Below are 24,142 nucleotides of genomic sequence, written 5' to 3'. Positions count from 1 at the left end.
GAGCCCTGCAGGGTCCTCAAGACCACATTTGGTCTTTGCTGAGAACCTTGCCCATCCAGGGACCTGGCTGCTTCCTCTCCACCAAATTCAGGAGAGCAGCCAGACGCCAGTGTTCCCACCAACAAGGAGAGCTAGCTAATTGAATTCCCTAATCAGATTTTGTTGTTATAAGGTGAATTTGTAACTCCTGCCTGTTTCCTCCCCCCAAACCACCCCCATCTTTTTTTTTTTCTTTAATTGCCCAAGTAACATCATGGAAACAATAGAAATCAGAGCAGAGGGGAGCTCACCACAGCCTCCCTCCCTCCCTCCCTCCCTGCCTCCCTCCCCCCCCCCCCCACCAGCCCTGTTTGGTTTCCCTCCATCCTGGGCCCCAAGCCAAGGCGACACTGCTGTAGCTGTATCATTGCAGACACTCTGTCTACAGCCTGGCTTTCACATGACGATGTCTCAGGAGAATTTTTCCCAAATGATACATGATATCCACCTTAAACGACTGCAAAACTTTCAACTCAGGAGACCGTACCTTGTTCAGCTAAGCCAGACTCCTGTTGTTTAGACATTTGGGTTGTTTCCATATTTCATAATTATAAACAGTGCTGCCATGAATATATTTGTGCCCACAGGTATTTCTTTTTTTTATTTTCTCAAGTCAGTCTAAGAAAAACTTCTGGACAAAGGATATAAATATTTGTGGAGCTTAGTTGCTTTCTAAAAGGGTTCCACCAGCAAAGTTAGAATAGACCAGTTTCAACACAGCTTCGCCAAATTTTGTGTTGTATCAGTTCTATTTTCCTTGTACTTAAAAAGGTATAAAAGGTACCATTCTGCTGTTTTAATTCACCTATCTCTGAAACCTGTAATGGGTAAACAGTTTTTATTATATTTGCCAGCAGCCTTTGCTTAAATTGTTTACTTGTAGAGATTCAAAAAAAAATTTACTCATGTTCCCTAACAGAAAAAAAAAAAAATAGGCAAAGGCTATAAACAGACAAAAGAGGGGAAAAAATCCAAGTAACTGTTGATTATATAAAAATATTCATAAGCATAAAGTAAATGCAAATTTACTTTAAAGTAAAAAATAGTCTTTTATCTGTAATATGTTTACATAAAATAAAATAAAACCCATAAAGCGTAAGAATAAAGGAGGAAGTGACATCAGGGAAGAGGGTGGAGTGGAAAGCACAGGAGTCTGTCTTCTCACTTAGACAACAATCCACTGTCAGAATCTGCCTGATGTAATTGTTTTGGAACGCCGGAGTCTATTCAAAGGCTTGTAGCTTCCAGGGGAAGGCTTGCACTATAAATCAAGGTTAATATCCACAGTTTTAGCTCTTCCCAAGGAAGCAGCTACCCATCTCCCACTCCTGCCCCCCAGCCGCGTGGCCGGCAGCCGTGTACGTATTTCTAGAGCAGGCACACAGCTTGCCGGAGCCAGGGTGGGCATAGGACCTTATCCTTAAATATTGGACCTTGCCTCCCAATATTGGGAGTCTGTGCTCTGATTGTTGATTGTTGCTTCTGATCATGCATGCAGACACCCAGGCACACAGCTATTATTGCAGCCACCACCAGCTGAAGCAGCTTCCAAGGGATTTAAAGGGCCATGTTACCAAGCTAAACTTGGGTCTGCTCGCCCAGGTGCAGCAAAGTCAACCCACTGACACCAGGTTGTGGTGAAGGAAAGTGCGGTGTTTATTGCAGGGCACCAAGCAAGGAGTCCGGGCAGCTAGTGCTCAAAATACCCGAACTCCCTGACAGGTTTCAGCAAAAACATTTTTAAAGGCAAGGTGAGGGAGGGGCATCCCAGGGTATGTGATCAGCTTGTGCGCAATTCTCGTGATTGATGGTGAGGTAACAGGGCAGGGTCATAGGGATTAACATTATTAATCCTTGGGCACCAGTAGTTCTGGGGCAACATGCTCATGATCAAGTAGTTAACTTCTCCCATTTGGTGGTGGTATTAGCATCTGTGAAACAACTCAGAAAGTGTGCACCAGATACTATTATCTATGTCCTTTAGAGAGGAGCTAAAGCAGAGCATATGGAGGAAGGATCTGTCCCGGGAAGTCCCCACAGGGTCCTGCTCAGTTACAGCCAGAACCAGTTTCCACTGCCACCCCACCTTTATTTTCCTTCTTTTCCTTTTGGGAGCCAACATGTAAGGACTAGGACATTCAAAAGCAACCACACATATGGAGGAATTTAGAAAGTCACCAAGTATGCCCAGGAAAAAGCTCAGGCTGAGAAAAGACCTGAGGACTCCAGTTTACACCTCAGGCTGATCCCCGGCATGCAGAGAGCCTACAGCCATAAAATCTAAATAAAAAACTAAAAAAAAGCAGCAAACCCCGAGGAAGGGAGAGAATCTGATTTCCAGAGTTACCACATTATTAGATTCCAACATCCAGTTTTCAATAACAAAGAAACCACAAGGCAAAGAAAGAAAGTACAATCCATTCAAAGGGGAAAATACCAACAGAAGTTGTCTCTGAGAGAGACCAGATGGCAGATCTACTAGACAAAGACTTTAATACAACTGCCTTCAAGATGCTCAAAGAGCTAAAGGAAATGTGGAGAAAATCAAGAAAACAAAGTACAAACAAATTAGATATATAGGCATACCTCACTTTATTGTGCCTTGTGAATATTGTATTTTTTTCCACAAATTATAAGTTTACGGCAACCCTAGCCCTGCATGGAGCAAGTCTATTGGTGCCATTTTCCCAACAGCATTTGCTCACTTTGTGTCTTTGTGTCACAGTTGGTAAATCTCACAATATTTCAAATTTTTCATGATTACCATATTTGTTATGGTGAGCTCTGATCAGTGATCTTTGAAGTGACTACTATGATTGTTTGGGGCCAACTTAATTGATAAGTGTCGTGTGTGTTCTGACTGCTCCTCCAACCGACCATTCCCTCATCTCTCTCCCTCTCCTTGGACCTCCTTATTCCCTGAGATACAGCAACATTGAAATTAGGCCAATTAATACCCTTACAATGGCCTCTAAGTGTCCCAGTGGAAGGAAAAGTCACACTTGTTTCACTTTGTATTAAAACCTAGAAATGATGACGCTTAGTGAGGAAGGCTTGTTGAAAGCCAAGACAGGCCAAAAGCTAGACCTCCTGCACCAAACAGCCAGGTTGTGAATGCAAAGGAAAAGTTCTTGAAAGAAATTAAAAGTGCTACTCCAATGAAAACACAAGTGATAAGAAAGCCTTATCGCTTATATGGAGAAAGTCTGAGTCGTCTGGATAGAAGATCAAATCAGCCACAACATTCCCTTAAACCGAAGCCTAATCAGAGCAAGGCTGTAACTCTCTTCATTCTCTGAAGGCTGAGAGAGGTGAGGAAGCTGCAGAAGAAAGTTTGAAGCCAGCAGGGGTCGGTTCACGGGGTTTAAGGAAAGAAGCGACCTTCATGACATCAAAGTGCGAGGGGAAGCAGCAAGTGCTGATGTAGAAGCTACAGAAAGTTATCCAAAAGATCCAGCTAAGATCATTAATGAAGGTGGCTACACTAAACAACAGATTTTCAATGTAAACAAAAACCTTCCACTGGAAGAAGATACCATCTAGGACTTTCATAGCTAGAGAGGAGAAGTCAGTGCCTGGCTTCAAAGCTTCAAAGGACAGGCTGACTCTCTTGTTAAGGGCTAATGCAGCTGGTGGCTTTAAGTTGAAGCCAGTACTCATTTACCATGCCCCAAATCTTAGAGCTCTTAAGAATTATGCTAAATCTAGGCTGCCTGTGTACTGTAAATGGAACAAAGCCTGAATGACAGCACATCTGTTTACGACATGGTTTACTGCATATTTCAGGCCCACTGTTGAGCCCTACTGCTCAGAAAAAGATTCCTTTCAAAATATTACTGCTCATTTGACAATGCACCTGTCCACCCAAGAACTCTTATGGAGACATACAATGAGATCAATGTTGTTTTCATGTCTGCTAACACAATACCCATTCTGCAGCCCATGGATCAAGGGGTAGTTTTGACTTCCAAGTCTTCTGAGTTAATACATGCATTTCATAAGGCTATAGCTGCTATAGACAGCGATTCCTCTGACGGATTTGAGCAGTCAATTGAAAACCTTCTGGAAAGGATACACCATCCTAAATGCCAATAAGAACATTTGTGATTCTTGGGAAGAGGTCAAAGTATCAATATCAACAGGGGTTTGGAAGAAGTTGATTCCAACCCTTATGGATGACTTTGAGGGGCTCAAGACTTCGTGGAGAATGTCACTGCAGATGTGGTGGAAAGAGCAAGAGAACTAGAATTGGAAGTGGGGCCTGAAGACGGGACTGAATTGCTGCAACCTCACAAGAAAACTTTAAGGAATGAGGAGGTGCTACTTATGGATGAGCAAAGAAAGTGGTTTCTTGAGATGGAATCTAGTCCTGGTTTAGATGCTGTGAAGATTCCTGAAATGACAACGAAGGATTTAGAATATTACATAAACTTAGCTGGTAAAGCAGTGGCAGGGTTTGAGAGGATTGACTCCAATTTTGAAGGAAGCTCTACTGTGGATAAAATGCTATCAAACAGCAGTGCATGCTACAGAGAAAGTGTTCATAAAAGGAAGGGTCAGTTGTTGCAGCAAACTTCATTGTTGTCTTCTTTAAAGAAATTCCCACAGGCACCCCGACCTTCAGCACCCACCACCCTGATCAGTGGGCAGCCGTCAACATCGAGAGGCAAGACCCCCCACCAGCAAAAAGATTATGACTCACTGAAGGCTCAGATGATGGTTAGCGTTTTTTAGCAATAAAGTACTTTTTAACTAAGGTGTGTACATTTCGTGAGACGTAATGCCATCGTACACTTAACCGACTACAGTACAGTGTAAACATCACTTTGATATACACTGAGAAACCAAAACATCTGTGTGACTCACTTTATTGTGGTATTTGCTTTATTGTGGTGGTCTGGAACTGAAACCAAGTATCTCCAAGGTATGCCTGTACCAAAAAAAAAATAGATAGAACACATAAATGGAGCCAAAAAGAAATTCTGGAGCTAAAAGGAACAATAATTGAAATGGAAACTCCACTAGAGAGATCCCAAAACAGATTTGAGCAGACAGAAGAAAGAGTCAGAGAACCTGAAGATAAGACGACTGAAATTACAAAATCTGAGGAACAGAAAGAAAAAGGATTGAAGAAAAGTGAACACCATCTAAGAGACCTGTGGGACACCATCAAGTGGACCAATACACACATTCCATAATGCATGTCCCAGAAGGAGAGGAGAGAGAGAAAGGGGCAGAAAAACTATTTGAAAAAATAGTGGCCCAAAACTTCCTTGAAATTGATGAAAGACATGACTGCAAAATCTTTAAAAGCTTGGTGCGCTCCAAGAAGTATAAACACTAAGAGTTCCACACCAAGACACTTCATAATCAAACTGTAGAAAGACAAAGAAAGAATTTGGTGAAGGTGTTCGTTCATTCGGCTGTTCCCTGGATTTTATGTAAAAATCTATGGGGAAATTTCCCCTATCATGCTTGCTAAAAATGTTTTTAAACTTTCCAAAGTTACTTCTTTAAAACGTTTTCACTACAACTAATGGAATAATGCAAATATATACCATTTCTACCTGCTTACCTCTCCATTCCTCCTTTTCAATCTCACATCTTCATTCCTCAGCGTAACTGTTGTAGGAGCTCTTAGAGACATCTCAATATTCGTTTTTCTTCTTCATCTTAGTCTAACAAGCCCCAAATTTTAGCTGGTGCATTGCTTCCCAGCTAGGACTATATCTCCCAGCTTCCCTTGCAGCTACATGTGGTTGTTTCTAGAATCTGGTCAGTGAGATTAAGTGGAATTGTCACATCTGGGAGACTTCTCAGAGTTCTCCTTTAAAGGCAAGCCTCTTTCTCCCTCTTTCCTGCCTCCCTCCTGTTGCCTTGCATGTTGACAAGATGGCTGGAGCTCTAGCAATCATCTTGAACCATGAGGACAAGGGCCATATCATGGGACAGTAGAATGGTGACCCAGAAGGAGCCTCTGTCCCTGGTGATTCCAGCTTCCATCCTGGAATGTCTATCTCTGGACCTCTTTTACATTCGTGAGAAATGAGTTTCTATCTCATTTGAGTCACTTTTTTTCTCAGTTTCTATTACTTACAATCAAACCTAATTCTACCTGATAACAAACATTGGCAACTCTGGTGTTTCTTTCCACATATTTCTCTAGGCCATATAGCTATATATACATGCAAACACATATACATATGTGTAATTCTTTTAATGTCTTTTGTTTAAAAATGGAGTCAACACACGTCTCTGCTTCTAACTTTTTACAAAAAGAATAATGTAAAGGCAAATTTAAGAAAAAAATTGCATGTTATTTATCACTCTCTAATGAGCAAAGATTTTCAAAAGCCTGTTTCAATGCATGAAGTTAAATGAGCGCCCTCTAGCCCCGCTGGTGGGGAAGGAACGTATACTCTCAGGACGATGATTGAACAACACGTAACAAGAGCTTTAAAATGTTCCTACCCTCCGATGCAGCAATTTCCCTTCTTAGATTTATGGTGAGGAAATACAGAGGTGCAGAGATCTATGTCTGGGAATGTTTATGACTGTCTTGCACATAATTCTGGAGACGCTAAAAGCTCACCAGTGGGGAAATATTCAATGAAATACGGTACATCCACAAAAGGGAATACCATGCAGTCATAAAAGTGCTGTTTATAAATAATGCTAATGACAGAGGAAAATGCTCCCCATATAATGGGAAAGAGCAAAGTTGCAAACCATACGTGAAAAGCTATATGAATCCCACTTGGGAAAAAGCCCAGAAGTAAACATTTTTAAATGTTAATGTCAGGTCTCTCTAGGGGTAGCACTACAGGAAACGTTTGCTCCTTTACACATTTTTCTTTGTTTCCTGGATTATAGTAAACATTTACCCAGGTGCGGGGGAGGCAAAGTCGGAATTAATACAATAACAGTAAATACTGATTGCTTCTCGTGTGATTAATGCCGGGCACTGCATGAGCTCAGAAACTCGGGCCGATGGAAGGCTTTTTCCTGCTGAGGCCACAGAATGACCAGTATCCCGATGGACACAGTGCAGCCTGGCCTGTGGCCGAGCATGGAGAAATCGGAGGGGAGGTGGGCGAGAGAAGCAGAGATGACCTCACTTCCCAGGTTTCACGGGCATCCCTCAGACGCCCTACCACCCTACTGTCCCATTTCACAGATCGGGACCACCAGGCCTGTGACCCCTCCCTGGCTGTGAGCTGCTTGGCCCACCCATGTCTGTGTGTTGGATTTACAGCCATGGACCAATGCCCCGCTCGTGCTGCAGGGCTCTCCCTGGTTGGGAGGTGCATTGCAGGTGTTTCACGGCACTGCATCCCTTTTCTGCAAAACCCCTTCTTTTGGCTGCACGGCTCGGTGGGGGTGGGTGGGCGCAGGCAGGAGGGGAAGGGGCCTTCACCAGCCTGTGCCCTGCCCAGGCGGCCTCTTCTTCTCACAATCGAAGGTCTTGCTTGGCTGCACAGAATAGGGACCCCATCTGCTATTAGAGAAAGAGAAACATTTCCTGTCTCTGTGCCCTAACATCAGGTGAGAAATGCAAAAGGAAGTGTACCCCCAAACTGCACCACCTGCGGTGGGCGGGACGGAGGGTGGTAGCCAGCCCCCTCCCTCCGCCATCCGTCTTCGGCTCCTGGATCTTGGCAGCTCTACTGCCAGAGGGGCAATAAAAGTCTCGGAGTGATAGAAGGCAAACAGTAGAGGCTGCAGAATAAGAGTTCCTATGGCTTTGAAATGGGGCCGGTTCGGATGCCTTTTCACGCGCCTCCCATGCGGTAGTTGGTGCTGGTTGGGAATGAAAAGAAAAATGAGAAACTAAGGTTAGCCCTGGGTTTCTTCTTCTTCCTTTTTATTCAACTGTTTTTTTTTTTAAATTCTGAACTGTAAAATCTGGCGCTGACGCCCCAGACGGCTGCCCGGCCCACTCAGGAGCTGCCCGACCTTCTGGTCCAGGTGGACCCCAGGCTCTGGGCCTTGGCCTTGGCTGCTCAGGGCAGCCCCCTTTCTGCCTACTGGCCAGGCGCCTGCCCTCGGCTCCCATAGGGCCCTGGGCAGCCCGCTGCCCTGGGGGAGGGGGCCTTGTTGGCTGTGTGCCTGGTGGGGGCCAGGGGTGACGGTGGCCTGGCCAGGGGGAGCTGTGGGCAAAGGGCAGCTCCCGTAGCAGGCTGGTGATGCGGTCCTGGGCGTGAGGCTGGAGTGAATTAGTCCATCCCTCCCACCAGTGTACGTTCCCAGAAGGCAGAGGCCAGTGGGGCTCCCTGGTGTAGCCCTGGGCCTAGAACAGTGCCTGGCACACAGTAGGCTCTTAATGAATACGTGTTGAATGAATGAACGGACAGATGACGGGCTTGATCCTCAGGATGGGAGGGGGAGGGGCCCGGGAGGAGATGCAACCCCGCCTCCCAGAGGTGATGGTCTGGGCTGCATTCTGACTGTCTGGGGGTGCGTGGAGGAAAGCTCCCCCTCCTCGCTGCAGGGGCAGATGGGAGGAGGTGTCACTGCGCCCCACCCAGTATAGAGGGTGGGAACGTCATCTCCATTTCGGAGGTGGGAAAACGGAGGCCCAGGGAGGTAAAGGGACTTGGCCAAGGTCATAGAGCTGAGAGGGCAGAGCCAGGATGAAAATCTAGGTCAGCCTGACTCCAAGAGGGGTGTGGCCAAGCCCCTCACTCCCGCCAGGCCTGAGGCCTGCCCCGCCCCCCAGGCCTGCTCACCCCTCCCCCCATTCCCCCTCCCCCCCCAGGCCAGCTTCCCTCTCCCGCGTGGGCCCCCAGCCCGCCTCTGACCCCGGCTCCCCCGCCGTCCCCAGGATCTGCAGGTCATCAGCACAGACGAGAGCCAGGTGTTCGTGGCCGTGCAGGAGTGGTACCAGACCGACACCTACAACCTCTACCAGTCGGACCCGCGCGGCGTACGCTACTCGCTGGTGCTGGGGGACGTGCGCAGCTCGCGGCAGGCGGAGGAGAGCGTGGTCATCGACATCCTCGAGGTGGGACCCTCAGTGCGGGCTGTGGTGGGCCAGGTGGCACCCCTGTCCCGGCTTCCCCCCGCCTCCCCATCTCCACTGCTCCAACCCGGGGACCTGCCAAAATTCTGTCAAGGGCCAAATATTTTAGACTTTGCCGGTCAAAAGGGTACTACGCGGGTACTTTTAGAACAGGAGAGAAAACTTGCTCTTTCTGATGAAATTCAAGTAACGGTAATGGAGTACCGTGTGATACAGGTCTGCTAATGAGAAGAATGGAATTTGGGGGGGATAACATTCTGCTGAGTTGGGGTTCAGGTTAGTGGTCCCCATCATCGACTCGATCACCATCTGTCATCTGTAAAGCCGTTCCTGCCCTGAACGCCACTGCATGAAACAGGCAGGTGACAGAAGCTGGGACCCTCCCCTGTCCATCTCCGGCCTCGCGGCCTCCCCGGCCCCAGCCCTGGTCTCCTTGTCCCTCCCCTCTCTGTATCCCATGTCCATCTGGCTGTCTCTTGCTCCCTCTGTCTCTCCCTTGGCCCTGCAGCTCCTCTCTCTGAGGTTGGGGGTTGAGGCCTCCCTGCCTGCAGTCCTCAGACCTCCCTGTGCCCTCCCTGGGGTCCCACCCCCATCTGTGTCCCATTTAAGCCACTTGCTCTTGTCACGTGACACCGAGGGGCGGATCAGAGGCTCTGAACTGGGGCTTCCGGCTCCCACGCCGGGCTCCCTCCCCCGAGAAAACACCCGCGCACCATCCTGTACTTGGATTCCGTGAATGTCAATCCCTCACCCACAGTGGGCCCAGCCTGGACCTGGCCTTTCACGGTCACCTCCTCTGTTCTTGTCCACACCAGAGCCGGGGAGGGGGTCCCTCAGCCGCTTTACAGGTAAGGAACCTGAGGCTCAGACAGGGCAAGCCACCTGCCCAGGTAGACCAGAAGTCAGCGAAAAACCAGGAGTGGCCCAGGTCTGTCGGTCCAAGCTCCATCCATCCTCCTGGCCAGCACTCCCTCGGCAGGTCATTCACCCTTAAATTCCTCCCTCACGCCCTGCCCTCAGGGAGCCCCCAGCCAGTGGGCTCACCTGCAGGGGCCATGTGTTCTCGTAGTAAACGCCGGTGGCGGTCCTGCCAGGCTCTGCTGTCCCTGCGGAGCTGGGGAGGGTGGCCCGTGGGTGGCGAGCTGAGCCTTGGGCATCAGTGCGTGTCAACCCGGGTGGGAGGCGTCCTCCTGGACAGAGCCAGGGCTGCAGCCTTCCTCTTTGAGTTGTCAACAGCTGAGCAGAACCAAGGGAGTAATGAACGTAATTATTTGTTTACAATGAGAACCCATTTGTCAGGGTTTACTTCCCGAGCTGGACGGCCTGTGGCTCACTGCTGCTTGCTGAAAGTTACGCACAGGACAGGCGTGTAATCGACACGTAAGGAGGGCACCTCGGGCGGGAACGTCCACGGCCCACTGCGGGTGTATGTAGCTCCTGTACCGCACGCCAGGCCCCAGGCCCTACCCCCCCGGGGCACAGGGAGGAGTAGACCACCTCTCACAGGGCTCCGGACTCTACAGGAAGGCCAGCTCCCACCTGGTGTGTCAGCCTCTAGAAGACACCATGAGGGGCAGTCGGCCAGCCCAGGGTGGAAGTCGGGGAGTACTTCCTGGAGGAAGGGGTGCAGACCGAATTGAGGCTGAGCAGAAGTTAGCCAGCTGAGGAGCCAGGGAACAGTGATTCACGCCAAAGACCAGGCAGTGAGAGGCCGTGGGGATGGGAGGGAGTTCACAGTGGCCAGATCCAAAGCTGGGCCCCCTCGCAAGTGACTGTGCTTCTCCGAAATCCACTTAATGGGGATCACAGGTAGTGGTTACAAGCACAACCCTGGAGCCCCACTGCCGGGGTTCAAATCCCAGTTCTGGTATGTATTTGCTGTGTGACCTTAGGCACATTACTTAACCAGTCTGTGCTTCAGTGTCCCCATTGTGCAATGAGGACGACAGTAGTACCTTCCTCAGAGGGTTGCTGTGTGAATTCGAGGCCTCCGTTTCCGTTAAACACATACGGCAGCACCTGGTGCCAACTCAGTGCTCGGCAGGCTCTCGACAGTTTTCACCGCAGGTGCCTTTTCTGTGGATTCGAGATAGGAAGGGCCTGGCCTAGAGGTTCTACACATGCCCCAATTCCATTACTGTCATGGTTATCGTTCATCCGATGTCAGAGCCAGGAAAAATGTCTTATCCCAGACGTCACAAGCAAATACTGCCCCGAGAGGCCTGGGCTTTCAAGGGCCTGTGAGCTCTGACCTCTGCAGGATGGGTCCTGGTTCCAGACAAGACGGCAACCCTTTTCTGAGGGCCTCTTTGTGTTGGAGCTTGGGTTAGGAAGGGGGTTGAGGGGGCTTCCAGTCTTGTGCCCTGACCCTGAGGAACCCTGGCCACAGCTGGGAGACGGTCATTGTAGCGGGCTGAACGGGGGCCCCCAAAAGCTACAGCCACATCGAATCCCTGGAACCTGTGACCATGAGTTTATTTGGAAAAAGGATCTTGTGCAGCTGTCATTAACTGAAGGATCTTGAGATGAGCTCATGCTGGACCCTAAACCAATGACAAGCGTCCTGATAAGGATCAGAAGAGAGACACAGACAAACAGGGAAGAGGGCCCTGTGAAGACGGAGCAGAGAGTGGGGTGATGTGGCCATAGCCCAGGAACACCTGCAACCACTTGAAGCTGGAAGACACGAAGAAGGATCCTCCCTGAGAAACTTCAGAGGGAGGGCAGCCCTGCCAACGCCTTGGTTTTGGACCTCTGACCTCCAGACTGTGAGAGAACAAATGTCTGTTGTTTTAAGCACCGCCCCCCCGCCACCAGTTCGTGATGCTTTTGTTACGTCAGCCCCCAGGAAGTGAGCACAGCCATGACGGGGGCGGTTATGTGACGTGGGCACATCAATGCCGGAAGCCAGTACTCAGCTGATCACACCCTCCCCAGAGAAACGCGGCCTGTTACTACCTCTTCTGGGATGGGAGGGTCCGTGTTATTTACTGCTGAGTGTTTTCACGGAGACCAGTCGGGATATAAACGAGCGCTTTCCAAATAAAGCAAGCCATCACTGGGCAAATCAACAAAGTGTCTGCCCCCAGGACATCAGGGGAGGCATCTAGACTCAGCACCGAGCAGGCCAGATGCCCGCCCCCTGGGGATGCCTCAGGTGAGCCAGAGCCAGAGTGATATCACCATGAGTGAGAGAAGGGGCTGCGGTCCTCCTGCCCCTGGGGCTGTCCCCCAGAAGGACCATCCCCTAATCCTCGTCTGTGGAGGTGAGGGCCAGACCCCTGGTCTCCAACCCAGAGAGAAGCATCCTAGCAGAAGACACAGGCAAAGGGGGATTGAGCTTATAGCAATCGGCAGATGGGAAGATTTTCCAGAATTCTCCATGGGGCCCACTGCAATCTCTAGGGTCCTCACATGTGGAAGGAAGGGCAGAAAAACACACAGAATCGTGGAAGAATGGCCAGGGAGATGCTGTACCGCTGGCTTTGAAGAAGCAGGAGGGGCCACAAACCAAGCACCCCAGCACCTCTAGACACGGGGAAAGACAAGGACACGCGTCTCCCCCGGAGACTCCAGTTGCTTTCAGCCCGATGCGACCCGTGTTGGACTTCCGGCCTCCAGAGCTATAGCATGATCAATGTGTGTAGTTTAAGCCCCTCTGTCTGTTACCTGTTGTAGCAGCCACAGGAGGCTCATACACAGTTCACTGAGCGTCCGGACCTCTGGGATCCGCCCTGGCCCGCTCCCCGCCTGTCAGACACTTGGCATTGAGGCTTAGGAAAGCACCAACCTCCTGGAGTCTGAGAATTTAATGACGTGGCACATCAGTTCCCTTGCCCACCACGTAGAAGGCACTTAACAACTGTGTATTATCACTCATCACCCTTGGCCATGGAACTTCAGGTAAATCCCACAACTCAGCCTCAGTTGCCTTGGCTTCATGCTATTTATAGAGCAGCAAAAGCTGCTTCGGGCACACGGGGGCTCCGAGGAACTCAGGCCACACCAGCGGGCCTCGGTTACTGGGTCCAAGTCTTCCGTGCCCAAGGAACCTGCCGAAAAAGTTCATTTCTGTGGAACCAGGAGGTTGAACAATTGGGAATTGCTGATATCTGACCCTTTCTTGTGCGCGAACTCAGTAACCGATTATGGGATGTGTGTGGTCACTGCCCTGGGCCCCTCAAGAAACCCTGAGAAAGGGGGCACAGGGAACTTCGACCCCCATCCAGGGCAGGCTGGGGCCGGCACGGACCCTGTCCTCACAGTCTGGCATCTGCGTGTGGCATCTGCGTGTGGGGCTGAGCTGAGGCAGTCCCCGGAGGAAAGCCCAGAGCGACTCCATGGGTCCAGGCCCTGTGGGTCCACTGGGAGGGAGGCGAGGGGCTAGGGCTCTGAATCAGGAGCTCCGGCTAAAGACAGCATGACCGAAATGCAGAGGCACCTCGGGGACCAGGGCTCTGCTCGCCGTCCAACAGCTGGGGTCTGAACCTGGGAGGACAGCTCAGTGTTGTGAAATGCACTCGGAATTTGGGGTCAGACAGTACCGGCTCCCAGTCAAAGCTCAGGCCAGCGTCTCTGGTCCCTTTTCCCCCGCAGACCCACTTGCCTCCAGGGTGTATAGTCAGCTTCAGCTCTGGGCTGTTCTTGGGGTGAAATGAGGCCGTGCACACAGAGCTCTTAGCAAGGGGCTGGGCAGGCTTTTGCCATCCTTCTTATACTTCTGTCCCAGGTCCGAGGGGTGAAAGGAGTCTTTCTGGCGAACCAAAAAGTCGACGGGAAGGTGGTGACGCTTATAACCTACAGCAAGGGCCGAGACTGGGATTACCTGAGGCCTCCCAGCACAGACATGAACGGGAAACCAACCAACTGCAAGCCCGTAAGTGCCCTGCTCACTTCATACACCTTCCCTGGGGTGGGCACTAGACGTTACCTCAGGACCCAGGGGTCAGAGATGCTGATGTCTGAGAAGGGCCATCTGGGAGATATGAACCACCTATTTCTCTGGGCATGGTGGAGAGGGCCACATGGAACTCCTTGCTTTATAGAAGAGTTAACTGGAAGTCAGAGAGGGGAGTGTATCAGTCAGCTCCTGCCACAACAGTGCTGTGTAACAAGCCGCCCCAAACAGCAATCACTCTTCTCGAGATCTGTGACAGGCTGGGCTCGTTCATGCACCTGGGAGTTGGTCGATTTAGGAAGGGATCTAGTGTCCTCCTTCTGGGACCAGCCCAGGCACATTCTCAGGCAACAGCGGAGGTGCAAGAGAGTGAGCAGAAACATTGCAAGAACACTGCAAGCCTGCTTGTGCATCTGTTAAGCCCTGTTGGCCAATGTCAAGGGCCAGGAAGTACACTCTGTGGAAGTGGGGGGCTGGATAAGTGAGGGGGAGCCAGGACACAGCCCAAATGCCATGAGCCCTAAGCCAGTCCAGCTATTCCAAGGGTGCCTTTCTACATGAATATGAGTATAGGCTGCCCCAGTGTCTTCACTGCCTTGGGGGTGGAGAGGGCTGGAATGCCCTTTTCTTCTTATTCAGTAAACTCCTACTGACACCTGAAAACCCTGTCTAGATGTCCCCTCCACTGAGAAGGCTTCACTGGGCACACTTACTTCTATTTCCCCCTGGCTTCGACCAGAAGCCCCTCACAGTCAAGGACCCCCATCCATTGCTGTGCCTCTGTAACTGAAAGAATAACAGTGCCTATTTCACAGGGACAGTCATGCAACAAACACATAAGGGGACCTACTATGTGCAAAGCACTGTTCTGGGTGTTGGGAATATATCAGCACACTAAACAGGAAATAATCCTGCCCTCCTGAGATCTGCCTGGATCTCTGCAGGGCCCCCTGAAGATGGTAGGCACCCTGCCTGGACAGCCACTGACCACCCGCCAGGGCCAGGGTGGGGCTCTGTGCTCTCCGGGCAGAGCCTCGGCCCGGGCAGTGTCAGTCCCTCGCTCCCTGACCTCACCGACTAGGGGCCTGCGCTCGGCCTCTACGCAAGCCCCCCTCCCGCTAATAACGGGATAATAACACCTGTCGACCACCGGGGAGAATTAATCACCTGCCCCTTGTAAAAGCTCTTCTGAGAAAAAAAATTGCTGTGAAAGGGCTAATTTTTGTATCATCATCGACAAAGTTAAGCCATATTAATCTGTCAAAGCAAGTTCTCGCTAAGAATAGATTCTTGTCTGCAATTATGCAGCTCAGCGAGGAGATAACCTTTCAAGATTTATGTCCTGGCCTTGAAATAATAAAAGTAGGGGTCGGCTGGTAAGTGCGTGGCTGCAGGCAGGCCCATCACGCTGTGTGTGCAGACCTGGCAGCAGCGGGTGGGGGGCATGCCAGGTGGGCAAGCGTGGCCCTTCTCCTGGGTTTCTTCTCTGTGTCCACTCAGCCACGCAGCCTCCAACTGCACAGGGCAAGCTACACTTGAGGGTTTATTTCTCATCAGAAATGTGATTCCTGCTTATTGCCAAATACTTGGAAAAAGCAGAAATGTATAAAAAGGGATATAAGTTACACCTGTAACCACGTCACCCAGAAGTAATGGTCATCGGGCATTTTTCTGGTCAATCCTTCGGCTTACAGTCACGTTAAAAAGTCCTCTTTGGGATCCTGACATGTGTGTGATTTCTGAGTCTTCCATTTTTCTCTTAACTCTGGGTCGTGAAGGTTTTCCCGGGCCATTTGACCAGCTCTCTGGCTGGGGAGATTTCCTCCCAGTGACAGGGAATAGATGAGTGTGGATCAGACCTGTTTTAGGGTGAAAAATGGCCCTTGGAAGATGGTTTTGCATCTGTTGACATCTGGACTCAGAAGGAAAACCCATTCGTGTTGCTGCCCGTGGTAACGCTTCTCAGCATCCGGGCTGAACCGAGCAGTGGGGTGTCCGGCAGGGGCGGCTGGCGGTGTGGCCCTCCAGCCCTCTGGCAGTCTTTGCCACATGCCTCTTGAGAGCACCAGCCGGCCCCTGCATGTAGAGGGGCCGAGAAGGGGGAGCCTTGGGACAGTGTGGGCCTCCCAGCTCGGTCCACGTCACATCCACCCAAGCGCTGCAGGTACCCGGGCCACCCCACCGGGACGAGGCATTCAGCACCGGCTCCCCGTGCACCAGCCTGTCCTTGAGGTCTTCCCACCCTTGGCCTGGGTGTCCTCAGGGGACCCTGCCGTGTCTGACTGTACACCCCAAGAGCAGCCTGGCACTCGATGCTTCCCGTCCGTCATGTGTGCAGGTGCCCAGTGCCCTGGGGGTCGGCCTCTCCAGCCCTGCCTGGCCTTCCACGCCCTTTATCAGCTCAGCTCAGTTGGCTGGGCCTTGCGTCCGCTTGTCAGATACCAGCAGAGCACCCGCTACAGCTCCAGGACCGGCTGGAAGACATCTGTGTGGCCCTCCATGGCGCCAAAGGGGACTGCAGCTCTGTCTGTGGGCCACTGCCGACCGCAGGGGACCCTGAGGAGTGTTCCACTTCTAGCTCCAACAGGCGACCAGCAGTCAGGACAGAGCAGCAGTGGGCTAGGGAGCGGGAGGGGCAGCCAGGTTCTATGAGCCACAGCCTCAGACTTCCTCTGTTCACTGCACGCAGAGACAGGGATATTGTGTGCGCAGCGCATCCGGGAATGTGGAAAAGGCTGGTTGCAGCCTGGGGAGACCAGCCCAGAAGGTTGGCCACTCCAGGCCCCGCCTGGCCCCCTGGGACCTCTGGGGCACCAGAGCGGGGCCATGCCTGGGCTGGACCTTCTCAGCCCGGGAGCGTGCCAGTGGGACACAGGAGGGTGGGCCACGTCCCTGCCGAGGGTCCTGTTCCTCCTGCCGTAGAGCTTCCTTCTGCAGGTAGAGACTGGCCCTGCTCAGAGAGGTCATGGGCACCCCTCCCCCTGGACACGCCCTCCCCGTTACTGCCTGGTCGTTGGATGGGTGAGGGGGCCGAAGGGTGTCACCACAAGTATTAGGTCACCAACCTGCTAGTCAGCTGTAAGAGACCAAGAGAAATCCAGAAGGGGGGACAGCTTAACCTTCCACAGTGGGTCAAGTTTGTCCCGTTCAATCCAGGTGTTCCTGGATGGGGACTCTCCTCCGGGGTGATTCCGTGACCAGGCTCCCCCCCGCCACGGGGCCCTGCCATCTTCAGCCTGGGGCTCCCCAGGCTGCCCCGGGGAGGGTCTCTAGCCCAACCAAGTCTGCTTCAGAAGGGGCCTCTTTCAGCTCATTTTGCCACCTCTTATTTTGTTTGTTTTTAGTAGCTTGACTGAGGTACCAATCACATCCCATACAATTCACCCATTTAAGTGTGCAATTCAGTGGTTTCTAGTATCTTCACAAGCTGTGCAACCACCACCGTAGTCCATTTTAGACCATTTTCATCACCTCAAAAGGAAACCCTGTACCCTTTAGTCACCACCCCCCATCTCCCATCCCACCCACTGCCCTGAGCAACCACTAATCCACTTTCTGTCTCTATAGATTTCCCTGCACTGGACATTTCCTGTCAGTGGAACCATACAGTATGTGATGCAACAAATACATTTTTTTAAAACTCTAGTACAGACAAATAGAGCCCATCGCACACTGGATCGGGCCCTGGTGGCATCTGACCCAGATCCATATCCAACGTACTGATCGGTTTCATTTTTAACTTCAGATAATCTGTATAAAACATACTCTGTTCACGGACCAGAAGAAAGTGTTAAAGAAACATAAACTGTAGAGAGAAAACATCTCTCGGATGGATTTCGGTAGACAGTAGAATATAGCAATGACAGTGGAGCTCTGCAATGACCCTGGAGGTGTGGGCGACAGGCAGCCCCGGCTAATGACTGGCGGGTCACTGCCCGGTGCCGTGTCCGGTGGCCTGGAGGGAGCTGTGCGGAGACCTTGGGCCTTGTCCCGTGCCCTTGTGGTCTATTGTGGATGTGACAGAGGGATTGTGGCCTTGAGTCACCGAGGCCAGGGGAGAGGAGACTCGGGAAGGTCAGTCCAGAGGACACATCATTTTCAGCTCGTCTTTTCCCTGGGGATCCCCCAGCCCCAGCCAGGGGAGCTGGCTGTGGCCTCTGCCATCTCAACAGAGGGTGGGGCTGCAGGCAGCTGGGGTGGAGACAGCTGAGGGGTGTGGCAGCACCGGGCAGGAAACAGCTGGTGCTTCCTCGTTCTGGGGGCTGCTGGCCCAGTTTGCCTGGAAGTACCAGACCGGCCACAGGGCTCAGAGCATGGACTTTGGAACCAGGCAGCCTCAGCTGTGGTCCCAGCCCCACCACTGCCCTGGCAAGTTGCTTAAGTGCACTCTGCCTCAGTTTCCCCATCAACGCAGAAGGAATGATAGTACAGATGTTGAGAGTGTTCGGTGACGCACACCTTGTAAAGTACTGGTGCTGGCCCAGAGGCAGCCGAACAGCAACGTGAGTTGCCGTTGGATGTCTTATTACAACCAGCGTCTCTGCCCCTCCAGCCAGGGCACCAGCCTGGGCTGCGTCAGGGCTGCACTGATGCTCGTGAGTAAACTGGGCTCTAGCGTGCCCACCTTACCCCCTGCCTCTCCCATAGGACGCAGGGCTTACAGGGTGTCCCGCAGCTGTTGCCCGATGCCCAGGCTACCGTGGTCACCTAAGAGGCCCCCAGTAAATGTTCTGGGCAGATGAATGAATGAATGAATGAATGAACGTGGGCATGGACCGTGCAGTCTCCCTCCCGGAGTCCCGTTCTGCAGCCCAGCTCTGCACTCAGGAGCCACGTTGGGGAGCCCACCCTCCAGCACCCAGGCTGGGAGAACCCTCCACTGGAGAAGCCCACCTGGCCATCAGCTTCCAAGCCTCCTTCCTGCCCTCCCCCGACCCCTCCGAAGCACTCCTGACCCTACCTTCACAGCCGAAAAGCCGCAGGGCCGGATTCAGCCTCAGCCTTACTTTCTCTCAGGTCACTTCTCCCTCCCAAGTGCTGACCGTGGCTCCCTCTCTCCCCCCGCAGCCGGACTGCCACCTGCACCTGCACCTGCGCTGGGCCGACAACCCCTACGTGTCAGGCACTGTGCACACCAAGGACACCGCCCCCGGCCTCATCATGGGCGCAGGTAAGAGGTGGCCATTACGGTCAGGAGCCATCACTACCTGCAGGACGCTCCAGTTTCAAGGGTAGAACTTGATGGTCACGGGCCTGGGGCCATGGTGTATCCACTGGGGGCAGTGCCACAGTACCTCCAGGAAGCCAGCCCACCTGGCACATCACCCTGAGGGGTGATTGCATAGCCCAGAGTGGGCACCTGATATGCATTGACTAAATGAAAGGTGGATGGATGATGGATGGAAGGATGGATGGATGGATGGATGGAAGGGTGGATGGATGGAAGGATGGATGGATGGATGGAAGGATGGAAGGATAGATGGATGGATGGAAGGATGGATGGATGGATGGAAGGATGGATGGATGGATGGAAGGAAGGATGGATGGAAGGATGGATGGATGGATGGAAGGATGGATGGATGGAAGGATGGATGGATGGATGGAAGGATGGATGGATGGATGGAAGGATGGATGGATGGAAGGATGGATGGATGGGTGGTTGGAAGGAAGGATGGATGGATGGATGGATGGAAGGATGGATGGATGGATGGATGGATGGAAGGAAGGATGGATGGATGGATGGATGGAAGGATGGATGGATGGAAGGATGGATGGATGGATGGAAGGATGGAAGGATAGATGGATGGATGGAAGGATGGATGGATGGATGGAAGGATGGATGGATGGATGGAAGGAAGGATGGATGGATGGGTGGATGGAAGGAAGGATGGATGGATGGATGGATGGATGGGTAGATGGCTGGGTGGGAGGATGGGTGAAAGGAAAATTGGATAGTTGAAAGAATGGATAGTCAGATGGCCCAATGGAAGAATGGATAACAAAATGGCGAATGAATACATAGAAGGATGGATGGGTGGGTGGATGGATAGATGGACGGGAGGACAATTTGCATCATGGTTGACTTTTATTGGTCCCTAAAGAAGGTTCTAGTTTAGTGGGGAGAGAGAGACACATATACAACTAACATAAGGGGGGAAAAAAGAAGTATACATTGTGATTGTGTCTGTCTACCCCATTAAACTAGAACCTTCTTCAGGTATCACTAAATGTATGCTGATCTAAGAAAACTCTAAAATAAGGTTTATGTGAGTTAGAAGAATCATTCCAAATAAAATCACATGTTTTACAAGTCCATTGCCAGCTAGCGGCTGGCGTCTGGTTTTCCTTTTACCCATCAGCGTGGGGATAGCCTCACCAGCTCTCAGCGGCTAAGGCCGGGGAAGTGTCCCTGATGCCATGGAGACAAAGGCGGGGAGGACAGGACTGTGTGCGTCGTGTCCACAGTCGCTACAGTGGCCCTTTCTCCCCGGCCAGGCCCTGAACTCTTCTAATCACCATGACAACCCTGAGAGGTCAGTACCCCTACTTTATGGAGCCCAAGGAGAGGGAAGACTTGCCCGCAACTTGCAAGGTGCCATCAGGAAGCTTGAGACCCACCCCAGGCTCCTCAGGGAAGGGCAGCCCCAGCCCCAGGAAGGACTGCTGTGCCCCTTGGACCTGCAGTAGGCAAGGCTCTGGGGCGGGCCCATCAAGCCCGCCACTCATCCGGGCTGTGGAACGGCCAGGCTGAGGCTCTGCACAGCCAGGGTGCAGATGGGGCAAGTGGCAGTCGGAGAGACAGTGTCTCTGCCCATCACACGGCGGGGACCACCAAGGCCTGGGCCGGGGCTCACAGCTTCCTGAATCAGGGGCTCCCTCCCTCTGTCTACTCCAGCACCATCTGCGACCCGGAGGATTTGCGCCCCAGACCCTGAGCTGGATGCCGCATCCGCCCCTTCAGCAGACGTATCCCAGCACTGAGGCCCGGGCCTGGCTGTGTGTGAGAGCGTGAATGAATGAATGAATGAATGAATGAGTGTATGAATAAATGAGTGGCCATGCTGAGATGGCAGGAATGGCCTTCCAGGCAGAGGCGGGAACGTGTTTTTCAGAACGCCCGAATCAGAGCCCATGAAGGGGTCGGGAGGTGAGATCCCCTGTCCGCTCTGTGGGTCTCTGATGGCGGGAGACCTTGGCTATCCGAGGGGCATGTCCCGTTATCCTGGAGAGGGTGGCTTTCCAGTAGGGGAGCGAGCGACACAACCAGACAGAGAAGACTGCAAGTAAAGCCTTTCATCATCTGAGCGTCCTTCTGTTCATCTACGGCCCCGGGGGGTCTTAGTCAATGACTGCGATTGGGGCGGGGTCTGCCCGCTTCAATGACGGACGTGCGTCAATCAGTGAAAAATCACTCATCAGCCTCGATTTCAGTGCAGCTCATGGGGCTCCAGGTCCCATGCAGGGACGGGCTGGGTCGCCCATGTCAGACACCCCCTGTCTTGTGGACTCTGTTCCCTGGACCTGAAGGCGATGGTGTATTTTTTTTTTTAGCATCTTTACTGGAGTATAATTGCTTTACAATGGTGTGTTAGTTTCTGCTTTATAACAAAGTGAATCAGCTAAACATATACATATATTCCCATATCCCCTCCCTCTTGCGTCTCCCTGCCACTCTCCCTATCCTACCTGGCATGGACATATATACACTACCAAATGTAAAATAGATAGCTAGTGGGAAGCGGCCGCATCGCACAGGGAGATCAGCTCAATGGTGTATTTAAAATGCATGTTCGTGATGGGTTGAAACCCCAAATTCTTGACCAAAGTACAAAAGACGGAATTTCAAATGTTTCCACCGCTCAAAGGCCTTGAAAGCTCTGGACGACCATTCCAGCCCCCCAGGGATGCTGTGAGGATCTGCAGGAGGTTCACTTCATTGTATGCGAGTCACACGGAGAACGGGGAGCGGAGGGGGTGACCTGGCAGCCTCCCTCCCTCTCACTGTCCCCCCAAGGGCAGGATGCTACATTTATATTTCATTCTGCTGCTTTTTCATCCCGCCCTGGCTTTCCTGAGATGGATCCATCCGTGCAATGTGGGCCAATTGAGGTGTAAATGTTTTACATCCTCCGCTCCAGCCCTGAGCGTCTGCTGGGAACAGAGGGGAAGGTGGAATGAGCTGGGCTCCCTCGGGCACTCGGCCGCCGAGCGGCGACCAGTTTCCCACTGGTGGTCCCCACAGTGGGCTGGACGATGTGGCAGGAGCAATGGGGCCACGTGACGGCCTGTGCCTGGCTGAGCTTCCCGAGGCAGCCATGGGCGATGGCTGCCTGTTTCCAAGGAGTCTCTCTCCCGATCTCCCCGCCATCCATCCCTCATTCCACCCTGAGGCAGGCAGGTGGGAGTTACAAGCCCGAGGTCTACCACCTCCAGCTGCTGGGCCTTGGGCATTTACTGGACCCTCTGAGCCTCAGCTTCGTCACCTGCAAAACAGAGGATGAAACCTCCATCGTAAGGCTGATTTGGGGATCAGGTAGAAAGCATCAACACCAGGTGTGTTTCTACAGGTGGCCCTGTCATTTGAACAGTGGCTGGACACCACTGCCCTTCTACTGGGGACCTGCCCTCCGGTTCAGTGGACAGAGGCCAGACCCACAGATGGAGGTAGAAAATGGAGCCATGACTCCAATGAGAAAGGGAAAAGAATGGTTCAAGAAGCAAAGACCAGGGGCTTCCCTGGTGGCGCAGTGGTTGGGAGTCCGCCTGCCGATGCAGGGGACACGGGTTCGTGCCCCGGTCCGGGAAGATCCCACGTGCCGCGGAGCTGCTGGGCCCGTGAGCCATGGCCGCTGAGCCTGCGCGTCCGGAGCCTGTGCTCTGCAACGGGAGAGGCCACGACAGCGAGAGGCCCGCGTAACGCAAAAAAAAAAAAAGACCAGAACTCGAGCTTCTAACTGGCAGGGTCTAGAAACAGCCATAGTGAACCCAGAAATAAACCCAGCGGGCCAAGAGTGCCAGCTGGAATGTTCTTCCTGACTGGGCGTGTCAAGGGGATGCGTCCTGCAGAGGTAGCAAATCACAGACGGATGGCTGAGACAGAGGGCGCCGGGCCCAATTCTGACTTGGGCCTTTCCAAGCTCTTGCCCTGGGGCTCTACACCTCCCCGAGCCTCAGTTTCTTCATCTGTGAAATGAGGGTAATAATCTCGGACTTGGGGGCACTGAAAGGTCTGATGCAGGTGGAAGGCCCTCCCTGCCCCACTGCCCTGCGCCCGTCCTGGGCCACCACGCAGCACGCGCTGCTTCCAGCTCCTTGTCTGGACGTGAACCCTCAGGACCACACAGAACACAGGCTGCAAACGCTTCCCAGACGCCGGCTCTGACCGTCACGTGACTGAAAAAACCTTGAGGGGCCGGGACGGGGAGCTCAGAGCACCCCTGCCCGCTCTGTGCCAGGAAGACCCCTGGGGCTCCTGGGAGGAGCCCAGCCTGCCGGCCCTCCTGCAGAGTCCCTTCAATCCCATCAATCAACCTCATCGATCCCAGATGAGAGGCCGAGGGCAGGGAGGAGGTCAAGAGCCGACCCGAGGCCCATCAGCCAGGCGGGGTCATCCGGGCCCTAGAAGCCGGGGACTTGGCAGCACCCGGAGGACCAGAGGGGTGGTCCCCTTGCTCCTGTTCCAGCTGCTGCAGGGCTTGCTCCGCCACAGTGGGGGCCACGGTGAGGGGTCCAGGCCACCTTCCGCCTCTTGTGCTGTCGCTTTGCTCTGTCCTGGCCCTGAGGCCTGAGCCACTCTGCAACCTGAAGACCGAGGAAGCAGGGAGAGGAAATGCAGTAAGTGAGCGCTTACTGTATACCAGGCCCTGAGAGCACAGAAGCGGGGTGGAGGGGTCGGGGGGTCGGGGGAGGAGGCCCAAGGAGACCCCAGAACAGCCCGGAGGGGACGGAGAGGGAGGCCTTTCTTAGTTGCATCCCCAGGCCTCAGTTTCCCCTCCGTAAAGTGAGGGCACCAGCCCCCGTGTTCCTGCAGAGCCTCCCACTCTGGTGGCCTGTGGATGTGTTCTGTGAATTTCCCCTTAATTTTCCCCGGTGCCTGTTACGTGACCGGCAGCCTGACAGCCTTGGTAGACGGAACAAGGAAAACAGATTGCGTCACTCAAAAGACAGACATCGCACCCCTGAAA

The 24,142-nt window shown here is 52.7% G+C and overlaps 1 protein-coding gene across 1 annotated transcript in view; it reads left to right on the top strand.

Annotated features, from left to right (window-relative positions):
• Positions 1–24,142, top strand: part of SORCS2 (sortilin related VPS10 domain containing receptor 2) — a 277,519-nt gene that overhangs the window by 223,101 nt on the left and 30,276 nt on the right. Inside the window, exons 10-12 of the mRNA XM_089911353.1 lie at positions 8,864–9,043; positions 13,791–13,937; positions 19,026–19,128. Of these exons, the coding sequence (XP_089767479.1) occupies positions 8,864–9,043; positions 13,791–13,937; positions 19,026–19,128 (430 nt within the window). The remainder of the gene's footprint in view (positions 1–8,863; positions 9,044–13,790; positions 13,938–19,025; positions 19,129–24,142) is intronic.

Source organism: Delphinapterus leucas, chromosome 5 (genome assembly GCF_059928025.1).
Source record: "Delphinapterus leucas isolate spDelLeu-1000000601 "Yukka" chromosome 5, BTC_Dleu_Yukka2, whole genome shotgun sequence".
Classification (NCBI taxonomy): domain Eukaryota; kingdom Metazoa; phylum Chordata; class Mammalia; order Artiodactyla; family Monodontidae; genus Delphinapterus; species Delphinapterus leucas.
The sequence above is the reverse complement of the archived record's forward strand: the minus strand, read 5'-3'. Positions and strand labels throughout refer to the sequence as shown.